Source organism: Diabrotica undecimpunctata, chromosome 8 (genome assembly GCF_040954645.1).
Source record: "Diabrotica undecimpunctata isolate CICGRU chromosome 8, icDiaUnde3, whole genome shotgun sequence".
Lineage (NCBI taxonomy): Eukaryota > Metazoa > Arthropoda > Insecta > Coleoptera > Chrysomelidae > Diabrotica > Diabrotica undecimpunctata.
This window is the reverse complement of record NC_092810.1, coordinates 111855805-111870726: the sequence shown is the minus strand read 5'-3', so window position 1 is coordinate 111870726 and position 14922 is coordinate 111855805. Positions and strand designations below refer to the sequence as shown.

Sequence of the window (14922 nt, the reverse complement as noted above, 5' to 3'; positions counted from 1 at the left end):
ACTTAAACAGGTCATGGTAATTTCCCATGTTTAATTTGCTTAATGGCCATAGGTATCTCTTCGTTGAATATGCCTCGTAGGAATTTACTATTTCAGTCAGTCTTCTTGCTGTATCTTCGAATAATTCTTGCATGTATTATTTCCATGTTCTTAATTTATCTTCAATTGTTGCGTCGCCCATACACTCAACTTATTAATAGGAGACATCCCAAAAATGTGAAGTATGGCTTCGATAGAGGATAATGTTAAAACTATTGTTAAGGAAATTAATAATTCTTATTTTTTACTGGCCACTACCATAAAAGTTTTGACTGAATAAAAGGACACAACTGTACCGATAGCGCTAAAGTTACCCGTGAAAACTCGTTTGGGATCAATTATCCATGTTTCTATAGCTCGAAATACATTTTAAAACAGTCTTCAAGTGTATTTACAAAATAAGAAGAGCAAAATTTCCCGGAATTTTTAGGAAAAAGAATGTTGCTATAACCCCAAAACATTTTACAGCTAATATATTAAATATATGGTTTTTAATGGTGCTTATTTGACCAATGACGAGCAAATTCGTGGGAGTGAGAAAGTATGTAGAAATATCCAAACATATTTCGGAATAGAAAAAGGAATAGGGAGAAAGTTGAGGAAAAAACGAAAGAAAAGTGGTAGATAGAAAAAAAATATTAATTTAAAATAGGAAAAGCATCCGACTGAGCCTACATACTTATACTACAAAAATAATAAATATCTCGGTACAATTTTACGACATCACCGGGTGCTTTCTGCACGTGTTAGTCAAGAAAAGTAAAAGATTAAAAAAAAAGAAGTGAGAACAAGGTGGTAAGAGGAATGGGACGAGATCGGGAGTACACGAAGTCGCTTACTCCAAATGTTAGAAGATGGATAGACTGCGGACGCAGTCGTTAGAATTACTTTCAGATGCATATGCTCAAAGAACATGGTTGTTTCAGGCTAGGTATACCTTAACAGATTCTGAAAGATATAAAACGAAAAATCCTTATACTGTGGAATGTCAGACATTATGTTACAAACTCTGTTAGAATGTAATAGATGGATGACCGAGAGAAGCCTTGTTTAGAGGGCGCTGCAAGGTAGGCTACAGCCAATCATGTAAATGGTGAAGGAAACTCTACTATCGCTGGATATAGACGACGCTAAAGAGATACAAACAGGAGGAAAGGCGGCCCGATCTGAGATAGGGTACCCAGGTGCAAGTAAAAAGGGGAGGGAAGATATACTGTAGGGGAGGATGTCGGAAGTTGAGCATTAAGATAGAGAGAGAAAGGAAAGAAAAAGATGTAAGAGAGACTTATGACCAAGACTAACGTAAATAAGGGCAGCAATACTTACCTATTATGTAAGTAACAAATATGAGTGTGAAATAAAATAGAGAATTTTATAGTAAATCCTTAAATTGTTTATTTCTATTTATTATTAATATAAATCTATTTATTTTCCAGAGCCTGGAGGTAATATAAAAAAACATAGCTACAAATAACACGATAAAAGACGAACACGAACAGTTTAAAGTACATTACATAATATGTTAATTTTACCCAATAAATTAAAATGGTGTTTAAACACTCACGAACACTTACAAATATTATTGTTACCGTTGGACACTTCCTCTTCCACGTTAAAGCCAAGTACTCTCAAAGACCACATATTCAACTTTAATACAATTAAATAATTAAAAAAATCTATAAAACTAATAAAAATATAATAATTGCGGTACCCCAACAGTGGTAATTTCTGCAGTAAACTAATTTAAAAAGGATACTTTGTTTATTAGTTGTTGGTGGACTAATTAAAGATATTGGTCGGTTATTTAATGAGATGGTACTATAAAGATTAGCTATAGTACATTTGAAAATGATTGATAGCACAAATTTTGTTGCACGTGAAATAAAACCCAATATAACATAAAACAATGACGGAGATTTTCTAAAAAAATATTCAGCATTGTTCTGAAAATGTTTAGGTTTTACCCAAAATTTTTAAAGATACCAATTTATTTCAATTCTTAAATTTTATAGCCCTTTTAATCAACAAACGATATAAGTACGTAATCTCTACAGGTACAAAATATTTACAATTTCCAAAAAGGAGAGAGTCAATGTATAAGCCCTCAACTTCTTAGAAAGGATTAAAATTTCCAAGCGGCAGAACATGTTTTGCAGATTGTATATCATGTTGCTTAAGATTAAGAGGTTGTGTTTTTAAAGTCCTGTAATTATAATACGCAGAATTGTTAGTTATATAATAAAAAGCGATATTAATAAGTGAACTTGTGTAGTGAAAATGTCACAAACGTCTAATTTTACTCCTATGTAATTAAAGTGTCATTTAACCATGCCAATGAAAACTTTAGTGTTAAATGTACATGATGCTCTTGTACTTGAACATTTTACAAGTACTATTCAGAGTATAGTTTCTAAGTGTTGGCCGGAGTTGGAGAAGCAACTATTTATAGACTTTTAAAGCAACGAAAGAGTTAAAGCATTACAGAAGCGCCTAAAACGTCAACAGGAAGAAAACCCATTCATATAGACGATACTGTGAAACAATCGATTCGAAATAAGTTCATTCATTTTATTTACAAAAAAAAGATTAAAACTTTGGATAAACTTTTAGTAGACCTTAATGACAAATTTTTGCCAAACAATAGATAAATAGAGATAAAGAGATAAATTGTAAAAATGAAAGAAGAAATTATTTGTTGGAGGAAGCAATATTTAAGGGAAATTCTAAATTGAGGAGATAAGGCAAAAATATTTTTTATTTAGATAAAATATGGATAAATGAAGTGCATTTTGTAAAAAAAAGTTTGGCAAGATAAACTGGTTACAAATGCTCGTCAGGCATGTATAGAAGGTTTGTTTGCGGGCTTAAAATTTCCAAATGGTAAAGGTTGCCGTTTAATTATCACTTATATTTAAGGAGATAAAGGATTTGTTGATGGAGGCTTGCTAGATTTTATTTCAATGACTGCTGATGTTTTTGAAGAATATTTCAGTCAAATGATAGATTTATTACCGACCAATTCTGTAATAGTTATGGACAATGCCATTTACCCTTCAAGATTGAACCGTTACCTAATACTAAATTGGGAAAGCAAGAAGTCTTGGATTGATTAATAACCAAAGAAATAGGCAGAAGGTTTACTCAAAAAAGAGTTATTGCAGCTATGCAAACAATATTCACCAAAATTTAAGAAGTATCATCATCATCATCATCACGGGCTCGACAACCCTTTTTGGGTCTTGGCCTGTTCCAGGATTCTTCTCCATTTTGATCTGTTTCGTGCTTTTTTTTTCCCCAGTTTTTTATTTTTAAGGTTGTTATATCATTTTCTATTTGTTCTAAGTATCTCAGTTTCGGTCTTCCTCTTGTTATTTTTCCTACTGGCATCTGTTTGAATATTTTGTTTGGTATTTCGCCTTCTTCCATTCTTTCTACATGTCCTATCCAACGCAGCCGTCCTATTTTAATGAATGTTATAATATCCGGATCCTGGTATATTTTGTATAGTTCAGAGTTGTATCTTCTTCGCCATATTCCGTTTTCTTTTGTGCCCTTATATATATATATATATATATATATATATATATATATATATATATATATATATATATATATATATATATATATATATATATATATATATGTGTGTCGCAAGATTTTTCTTTCGAATGTGGCTAACAACGTTTCCTCTCTTTTAGTGAGTGTCCAGGTTTCTGAGCCATATGTCAGTACCGGTCTTATTAGGGTTTTATATATTTGGCATTTTGTTTTTCTTGCGACGTTATCTGATCTTAGTTGCCTAATTAAGCCATGGTAACATAAACAAGCCATTTAAGAAGTATAGTCTTGAGGAAATAGCAAAAGAACATCGAGTTAAAGTGTTGCGATTACCACCTTATCACTGCAAACTTAACCGCATAGAACTAATCTATGAGGTTAATAGAGGATATATCACGAGAAATAATACAACATTTAAACTTCAAAATGTTCGTCAACTATTATCTGACACCATATCAAATATTTCATCTGACAATTGGCAAAAAGCTATAAGACGTGTCATAGCAGAGGAAGAAACTGGATATGTTAGTAGAGGAAACAATAGAACCAGTTATTATTTCTGTGGGAAATGAAAAAACTGATGATGATGATTATATTACTAATCATAAGTTTATATGACGTTAGTTTATTTGACTCTTATTTTTGGATAGATTGTAATTTTAATTGGAGTTAATAAAAAATATAACGTTTTTTTTTATATTAATTTTATGTTCTCCGCCAATGAGACGTTCAGTTATTGCTTAATCCCTTAGGGTTTACTCATTTGCATTTTATGATGCATTGCATTTAAGGTTTGTCGGGGTGGTCATATTCGTAGTCGAGTAAAAATTTAGATAAGAAGGTATCAATTATTACGTTTTTTCTGCATTGACCAATCCTTTATTTAGATCTTTGCTATAAAATCTGTGCTATCAATTAGTTTCAAATGTACTATAACACGGATCTTAAACTTATTCTATAAAGCAAGTACTCATTAAGTGTTTGCAACAGGGCATGACTTTAAAACTTGAGATATTGGTTCAAAATAAGTTTTAATCGAACCTATCTCGGGATTGTGGATATTAAAAATCTTGTGTACAAAAAATACATAATAATGTTTTTAAACTCAATTTGCAGAATACATATACAGTTGTAAACAGCAATCATTAAGGAAGTATAGAGATTACCGGCAGAAAGAGAAGGCAAACAGAAACTATTAAAATGGAGATAGGGCAAACAAATGCGAACATGTCGATCAAAAGTTCTCATTGGCCCAATACGCAGAAATCAATTGTTTCTGCGTTACAGAGGTCCAACGTGTCAGTTTTAGTCCATTTTAATAACTACATATTTGTATAATACACAGGGTGTTAATAAATAAGTGCAACAAACATAATGATTATTATCTATATAAACGTAGGTCCACAAATGCTTCGTTTCCCGAGAGATACGGGAGTTAAAATTTTTCTTACAAAATGACGATTTATTATTGACTCTGACGCTGGTTATGACATTTAATGAAAGTTAGTGGGTTTTAAGAGGTAGTTATTGCTTGTTTTTTTGCCATACAATTAAGAATTTTATATTCATCATTGGCGCTTAAACGGGCAATGGTCCCAATTTATTTAAAAAAAATGGTACTTCTTAAGAGTGTATTAAAGAAATTAAAAGATGTTTTATTTTTTTTTAACAAAAACCGCGCCTCATATAAAAAAGGATTTTTTATTACAAATTAAACAAAGAATTCAAAAATAATTTAATTTGAACTATCTCAGTAGCGTACCATTTTTTTTAAGTTGAGACCATTACCCGTATGCGCGCCAATGATGAATATGAAATTGTTAATTGTATGGATAAAATGCGCAATAACTACCTCTTAAACTGACCAAATTTCATTTGCATATATCAACCGGTTTCAGAGCATTAAATGAATCGCCTGTTTTTAAGAAAAAATTCAACACCCCTTATCTCGGAAAACGAAGCATTTGCGGACATACGTTTATATAGCAAACTGTCATTACTTTTTTATGCAGAATCACTCCCCTGAAGTTTGTTGCACTTATTTACTAACACCCTGTATGTTATACAAATACGTATTATTCAAATAGTATAAAAGCCAACGCTTTCAAACTCTGTAAGAAAATCGCTTAATAGATCAGTTACTGAGGGTTTTTACCTCCGAATTCTTTATAACTGAATCGATTGATTTGAAATTTTGTGTGTTGGTAAATAATTACTCAAGGAACAAAAGTTATATAGTGCCGATGTGCGCTTCCACCCTGGAGGTGTTTGCCACCCCTTTTCGAGGGTGGACATTTTTTCACTCAAAATAACCACGCTATTCGATAGAAGGACAAATTTCAAACAAAAAATGTAGTACACATTTTTTTCGCTAGATCAATACTTTTTGAGTTATTCGCTGTTGAAAAGTGTTATTTTTCGTTAAAAAAAAAACGTGTTTTTCAAAGGTTTTTTAAGAATAGCTCCGAAACTAAGAGTTTTATCAAAAAATCGGTTGCCTGTAAAGTCGGTTTTACGGGCGAAGATTTTACGTGACAACGTCTTTTTCTCGGTAGAATATTTATTGATATGAATATTATTAAATTGCACAATAGGAACAAGGAATTGAATGAAAATAAGAATTGCACAAATTTTAACTATAGAAATATATTTTGTTTACTAAAACATTGTACATGTAAACTTAAACTTAACTAATTTCTATTTGAGTGATTTTGTTGAGGATAGGACGATGATAGGAGAAATATGAAATGAAAGGAAGTGTTTCTGCTGTAATGTGTCTTGAACGCCAAGAACGCTCGAGAAAGACAGAGACACAAGCACGCACCGATTCAACGCGCCTAATTCTCTAGTGCTGCGCGCGCAGCGGACCGATCATGTTTGAGTGGGAGAGAGACGCAAGGCATTCGCCGGTCCGGCGGGCCTCTCTCTCGTTCGGTGACTCATCGTAACAGACGTGAGCGGGCGTTACACTTTTTCATGAATGACTCCGAGCCACAACCTAATTTAAGACGTTGTCACGTCAAAAGTGTAACAACTAAAATTAAAGCTCATAAAAAAAAACAAAAAGATTGGCTTTTTAATGAATATTTTCAGTTCAATATTAACTGAGTTATGGCTGTTCAAAGAAGGTTTGTTTTTGTTTTTGTCTTTCAATACGAGTATTTAACGTTAAATAACGGAAAACGGGTACATTTTTCGACAAAAACTCATATATTTTTAAAAGAGCTTGAAAAGACCTTTAAAATGAGTGGTAGTAAAAGTCCTTTGCACCAACTATACGTGAGATACGATAAAAAAACGATGGGTTTCTCAAATTTTTGTAAAAAAAACGCAATAAAACTAACGTCATGTTCATTAGGATTGAAATAAATTGTTTGCCTTATAGAATTCACTTTATTTTAGTGTTTTTTGTATGATCCAAAAGTTTAGCCAATTTAGAATACCCAGTTTTTGAAAAAAGTATGATTACATTTTTTTTTGTAAATATTAAAAAAAAAAATCTTTTTTTTATAATAACTTCAAAACTATAAAAGATATGTAAAAGATGACACAATAAAACAAATTTTTTTAACAAAAATTTTCATTTTTTAATTTTTTTTGTAGCTTAAAAAATAACGGAGATATAGTTGGTTGAACCAGCGCATGAACCACTGGTCTCCGACCCTTTGTATTTAAATACATAATTGAAATGTCTCAAGCTGCTACAACTTTTTTTTCATATTATTTTTATAAAAAGTATTAGCTTTTAAGGGTTTTTAAAGGGTTTTGAGTTTTGAAAATTGTGAATAATTAATTTTCATATTAGAGAACACATTACAATATTTACCTTATGCGAATAAACAAGATTTAAGTGCATAATATAATTAAATCCGTGTTTTTCCCTGTTTCTTCAATAAGGGGTAGTTTTCACCCCTTAAAAACAAAAAGCGCACCTAGAGCGTATATAACTTTTGAAGTGGAGGGTAAGATAAGCTTAATTTGAAATTTTCAAAGAAATCGATGCAGTTATAAAAAATTCGTATGTATTACCATATTTTAAGCCTCAGTAACTGGACTATAAGAAACGATTGATTTCTGAGTCTTGGGGCAATATGAACTTTTGACCAGCGTGGCCATAGCTACCTCTCTGCAAAGTTTCAGCCAATTTAACTAAAACCACTTTTACATAAGAAAAGTGCCATGGTCATCTATAGCTGGTAAGTAAAGAAGTAATAAAGAAGGTATGAAACTTTATGGATTTACATCAATAACTGCAGTAATAAGGGCTGGAAAAATAGTTGGAATACGTGTCGTGGACACATTCATATGCAAGAAAATACACTACGAGCAAGACAACAAATAAAATATTGTTATCAGAGTAGAGTATCATCTAAAACTACCAAAGACCGAGAACTGGACGAGGAAAACACAAAAAACAGCAAAAATATTAATTTTTGTACTTGTTAAACTTAAGTCTGCACCAAAACTGCTATGTTGTTTAATTAATTTTTATAAAATTTGTACCAGTTATAAAATGACTCCACCACCGTATTTATTAAATTGTAGTCTTTGAGAGCTAAACACATATATGCAACAATAAAAGCATGATAACACACAAAGAAGATGAAATGAAGACAATGTTATATATATACGTACCGCATTCCAGGAAAACCTTCCTTATGAGTGACCCTTCCAACATCCTGTGATGCCCTTCGGGACCTGTGATCCAAGCAGAAAACCAAGAATGAGGCGAAAGTAAAAAAATCATGCATTGTAAATAATAAATAAAAAAAATGTCATGCAATAGTTGTTGAATATGAGAGATTAAGAAATGAATTTTGAACAATAAAAGATAATAAATGACTGATTGATTGTTGTTTGCATCGTTTGATTTTTATATAATTTTATTAACACTAATCTACTACTTAATATAATTTAGCAGGTGTTTCCAAATGTAGACGTTTATTAATAATAAAATTCGAGTCAGTGGGTTCCTAACAGATCCAATATTAAAAAAATCTTGAGTAGAAAGAAGAATGGAAAGTTAATTTTTATACGGTAATAGTCATAATAGTCTCCCTTTATACAAGTGCAGTTTAGGATAATATGAATGGGTAGTCTGCTATTTCTTGGGCCTACGGTATAGAGTTTTTATGGCCCTTTAGTTTGTGCATTGTAGAATACCTTTGTTTTTATAAAGAGGTACTAAAATACTGCTTCTCCATTCGTATTGCATTTGTCGACTTTCATAATTCAATTAAATGTTCGAGCATGTACTAATTAGAGGCAGCCTTCATGCTCTAAGCGCGAGACGAGTACTGCAAGAGAGAGCGGGCAACATGCTATCTTCCTCGCACCTCGCTCTGATTCATGGGTTTCAAACCCCTCTCGTTTTTTGTATAAAAGCCGAAGCGCTTCGCTGCATACATGGTGCAAGGGAGATAGGATATATAGCTTTATTCGCTTTCCCTATCATCACACGTCTCGCGCTCAGAGATTTGAAAGTGATTGAAATGCTGCCTCTATATAAGTATTATAACTGTTAGAAAATTCTTTTATTTTCTGCTTGCCACTTCTTCGTTTGTTCTTTTGGCGATCATTGCAGTTACTGCCTCAGTTCAAATGGTTTTCTGTCAAATTCTTCGTTTAATAAATTATCGAAGTATTTTTTTCATCACCTTTTTACATCCTTTTATGATCAAAATCTTTATATTTTTTGCTCTATCTTTGGATATGCTGTCCAACTTCAAGTAGATTGTGGGCCACCATATAGGAAAATAATAATAATACCTATTAACTTCATTGTTTGTTGTTAACAAACGAAAAAACTGAGAAAGTGATTTATCAGAGAGCGAACATCTGTATTTGGATTTCATAAATTTCGTGTTTGAATAGCTGCTTTCACAAAGGTACGTGCTTCGAAGCATGGAATCCATTCTAAGACCAAATTTTCTTAAATTAGAATAACGTTCCTCCGGTGGTAATTTGAAAAAGTCCAATCATCATCAGGTCTTCCCTGGTAAATAGGATCTGACTGCAAATCACACGGTTCCAGTTGAAGGTCAGGTCTTACATTTTCAACATAGATAATGGGTGGCTAACTAAACAGTCAAATACCTTCTTCAATTTTCCTGAAGTCACCAAATCGATTGTCAAAATTCAAATTCTATGTTTCAATCCAATCCAAATGGGTTGAAAATGAAATTTTGATCAAAGTCCTTAATTTCTTCAAAATGCTCTTTACAGTTTCAGAAATCTTGCTTCTCTAATGTAGACTTGAAGAGCTTAACTTTATTTTTAAATCCTTTTATATAACCATACTAAGTTGGCAATATTCTATTGTTTTCCTTAAAGCTTCAATTTTAATTCGTTCAGATGAGAGGTCATGTCGGTAAGAAATGCAAGGTCTGACAAGAAATTTGTATCTTCCATTTTCGAATTTCGTAGTGTTGGACTTTACTTCATTCCTTAGGGAAAGGACAATTTTCTTGTGTAGAACAAAAAAACATGGCAAACCTTTTCAGGCGCTTAAGCAACGGATCTATATGTGTAATAATAAGTCCCCATATGCAGCATCCACTTCAGCTAAAAAATCACGAAAATTTCTATGAGTGAGTGCTCGATTGCCGCCTCTGATAATGTTTGTTATTTAAACAGCAATTTTCATGGCATCTGTTTGACGAAAGGATTTTTCACATAAGGCCTCTTGGTGAACAATACGGTTTATAACAGCTCAGTTAATATTATTTTGTTTTAAGAGTCCAGCAAACCCAGTTTTAGGGGTTTTCACAGAGTTGTTCCATGTAATGGAATTAAACTGAGCATCTCTTCCGCTACAGTGAAGTCGTCTTGAATAGTTCAAACAAAAATTACAAGTTGACTAATATCAGGTTGGTCAGCACTTCGTCTAGACACTTAGAAAAAAACGTGCATTTTTTAATTGTGCGATACAACTTTTTAGAAACATATTCATCAATGTGTTGTACACGTCTCGCAATTGTTTGATGAGATACTGCAACTGTTTTGAACTGCTCGGCGATTTATGGTTCATTAAATTGTTCTGCCATTTTGATTGTACAATTCTTTACAAGAAGTGGTTGTTCTGCTCTGGCAATTTCCATAGCTACTACATAAGAAGCCGCAAGACTACAGTTTTGATCACTATTTGACTTTTTGAAAAACTTTGTTTGTTGTTTCAGTTTCTTCTTATATTCCGCAATTATGGTAGTTCTAGACTCGCCAGTACATTGTTGAAACGTTTTCTCATGCAACGAAGTATACCTAATGGCGTTTTATATTATATTCTTTGGGAAATGACACAGGTCATTATACGCTCGGTGTTCGTCCGTTATTTTTATTTTTTGAGACGACATAGTTGCTTCCATACAACTACTTATTTCAAACTAAATTAATTATAATGAGCAGTTTGACCTTATTGCTGGTCACTTAGCTCTCATAAAAACTAATCCCATCTACAAATATCAATAGATATCAAGTGTATGACTGCTCCAATACCATTCGCATTGATGACGACACCGACAAGGTGTTACGATGGTCAAGGGATGCGTCAGTAGGACGATTTACATACAGCGTTGCCAGTTAAAGTAAAAATTCTTTAACTATTGATATTTTTCTGCCTACTGCATTTATTTTTTTTATAACATAGATTTACACAATATTGCGGGCCTCGCGTTGGGCAGCCCTGATCAAGTTCATCGTATAAATTTTTATAAATATCTGGTTTAGCTTTTGCTGCTATTTTCGTTTCGTTTTTAGCGACATTGTAATTTTGAAGATCTGTGTCGAATCTATCTTCTTACCATTCGTTACACAATTTTCTCTTTTTAGAAACCACGATTGTATTCCCAAAATCAAGAAGCAGTCTAGGCAATAAACAGCCGAACGTTATCTATCACGAAAGAAGGCAAAAATAGTTTTGTGATAGGGAAAGGATCAGGCACAGGCAACTGGGTTTTTGTTTTTTATCTCAAGAAGTTATTTTGGACGAATACATAGAAAAGGAGAAAGCAATAAATAGTGTGTATTATATAATAGCAATTATATAATATACAGTGTACTTTTTTAAAAAATACGCTTCGTGACAAAACCAAAAATAAATGGATATATTTAATAAAAAAAAAACCGTACCCTTTTATCAGTAGCAAGCTAGATATTAACGATAGAAAGAAACTATATGACCAATATTGAAAATGCAATTAAAATCTTTTTTTCTTGAAAATGAATAAAGTAGCTTTTACACATTTTACAAAACTGAAAGAATTATTTAAAAAAACGCATATATTAAAGTTAATTTGAACAAGGTATTCATTTTATGTCTAACATACGATGCAAACAACTTAAAAATATTTATGAAACTCTATGCATATTTATAAAAATATGTAGTATGCGATTTTCTCTGATAACTTGAATTTCACAATTTTAATATGTTTAATCGTTTTTATATTTATATTTAGAACAATTACATACATGAATCATTCGGTATGAGAGATCAAAAACTAATCCTTGACGCCACCACACACGTAAAAAGCGCTGCATTCGCGATTTCTACGTAATGCAGCCATTTAACCAGTTGATCTTATTACGTTTCATGTTTTTTGTGCCATTATTTTTAATATAACTGGCATACCTAATGAACTCGCATGATAATAGCTGACATGCTCGGTATGTAACATAGTGTAATCTGTCTGGAGACTGGCTGAATGACAATTGTCCATTGTCCAAGCCAAAGGAAAAACAAAGTAATATATCTGTCGTATCTGTCTGTGTATCAGTTCAATTAGGCTTCAACAAAATTTTCGTAAATTTAACACGTAATGTTGTTATCCTCATATTATCTATATAATAAAAACTGTTTAATGATAAATGCTTAATGGTAAATAGTTACCATATTACTTCGTTGTTGTATATACTTCTTCTTTTATTCCTTTATTTTTGGTCTATTTTTGGTTCAAAGAAATTCTTCGATACCATCCTAACATTACCAACTTTTTGCGGCTTATTCCTACATAAGCATATCTACGTCTGCGTTTCTATAACTAAGGTAGAAGCCATTTGATTTTTAAAAAGAAACACATACAGAAAATTCGTAATATCAATCTAAAATTGTGTTCAAGCTATCAAAAAATACCTTGCATAATAAATAAACCTGTAATAAAGATTTATATAAATAAAAACGATTCATGCAAAAAATGTAACCTGACCAGTATGAACATGCAACCATTTTTATTGTTCTAGTACATCATGATTTTTTATGGTGACCCTTTGGGACATGCCATTCAATTATTCCAAGACAATATATGTACATTTAGAGTAAATATTTTGATACACAATTCTAAAATAAGTAGAACTAAAAAAAATATGTAAAAATATTTTTTTACCTTGACAGAATTTTTTTTCGTTTACAATATTTCAAAGACCACTGCATTTTTTGAAGGTAGTGAAAATAAAATACTAATGGGGCTAAAAACATACATTACATGAATCTATTTATGAGTATTAAATGTAACATTAAATATATACGTACATATATATATATATATATATATATATATATATATATATATATATATATATATATATATATATTATTCAGTAATGAAATCGAGTTTAAGGAAGTTTGTTTTATAATTTTCTATTTAATTATATAATTATTAATAGTTACTATTAAAATATAAGCTATAAAATTATTGTATAGCATTTAACAATTAACTTCAAGTTGACTACTTCCTAAGATACATTAGCTTTTTACTTAGGCATATTTTGATATACAAAGATCTTCAAGATGGTCAGACTTCTAAGTTTTAAAATAATTTCAATTCTATAATTTAATTATAATTTAATTAAAGTATTTTTAATACAGAAGAAGTACTTTCTACTCAGTACTTTTAAGCATATTGACGCTTTTATGCGGAAACCCAAATAAGTATATAATTAAGCCCTGTATATAATTAAAAATATTATACACTGTGTTCATTTGTCATAAACGTCAGATTCACCCCCTCTCTACTAAAGATACTGCTTAAATGTTTTCAAATGGCATTAGGTATCAAGTCATACTCCAAAAAAATTTCAGTTCATAATATTGGTTTTAGCGACGAGTTGACGAGTTTTTAAACGGATTGATTACTATTTTAATGGAAATAAGCCACAATTGAAGTTTAAAATAAGTTTATTGACGTTTCAATTTCCACTTCGGAAAACGTTCTCAAAATACAATCATTAATAAAATTGTTATAATGAGTCACATTAATATCTTGAAACTTTTTGTTACTATTTTCAATAATTTCTGAGTATTCTTCAACAACAACATAATGAATCATAACCTATTTGACTGAGAACTGAGAGCACTGTGATTACTATTTAAATGGGAATAAGCCACAATTAAAGGTTAAAGTACGTTTATTAACGATTCAATTTCCACTTCGGAAATCTTTCTCAAAATACAAACAGTAAATTAAACAAATTTTGTTTTTTTGTTATTTGGTGAACTGGTGGACTCATTTATATTGACAATTCAGACATACATTATACATTTTAAAGTAGACGACTTTAAAATATTGCCAATATTGTTGAGATTTTTACTGTCATCACGGTATGTGTTTGTCTTTTTAAAGACGAATTACATGCTGATTTTTTCTGACGGATATTCTCCGTTATCCGAAATCAAGTTAATTTCATGATTGTCATTTCTTGATTTCATGTAATCGAATGAACTATCTTATAAGTAAAGTTGTCCCAGGAACGCAACTCAACAATATTGGCAATATCATTTTAAAGTCGTCTACTTTAAAATGTATAATGTATGTCTGAATTGTCAATATAAATGAGTCAGATAAAATTAAATTATTAGAAGAATTTTTCACTAAGTAACAAAAAAACAAAATTTGTTTTATTTACTAATGTTTGTATTTTGAGAACGATTTCCGAAGTGGAAATTGAAACGTCAATATACGTACTTTAACCTTTAATTGTGGCTTATTCCCATTTAAATAGTAATTACTTTAACATGCCACAAGAAAATAGCTTCAGAACAATATTATGAGAGCACTGTGCATTAACCAGTCAAGTCCAGGACTTCACCGGTTTGTGCAAAGTTTCAAAATGCAGGAAACACATTATTCACTCTATGACGTTTTTAATCCTATCGAGCTGCTTTATGCATTGAAAGATGTAGAATTTTATATTGTGCATGAATACACGCTTAACTCATTTTGCTCAAAACATAGACTTGCCCGGTTTCTGCATTGGACTCTTTATTATCAATATATAAATTTAAATCAACCTTTTTCAAATTTCTAAAAATGTGTGTTTTCGTGTAAATTTATG

General features: G+C 31.3%; 1 protein-coding gene across 5 annotated transcripts in view; it reads right to left on the bottom strand.

Annotated features, from left to right (window-relative positions):
* The window catches only part of mtd (TLD domain-containing protein mustard), a 916705-nt gene that overhangs the window by 268231 nt on the left and 633552 nt on the right, over nucleotides 1-14922 (bottom strand). For 3 of the 5 annotated variants that reach the window (XM_072540745.1, XM_072540756.1, XM_072540743.1), the window contains one exon: nucleotides 8233-8295. The exons of the other annotated variants lie outside the window; for them this stretch is intronic. In XM_072540745.1, the coding sequence (XP_072396846.1) occupies nucleotides 8233-8295 (63 nt within the window). The remainder of the gene's footprint in view (nucleotides 1-8232; nucleotides 8296-14922) is intronic. 5 annotated transcript variants of the gene reach the window in all.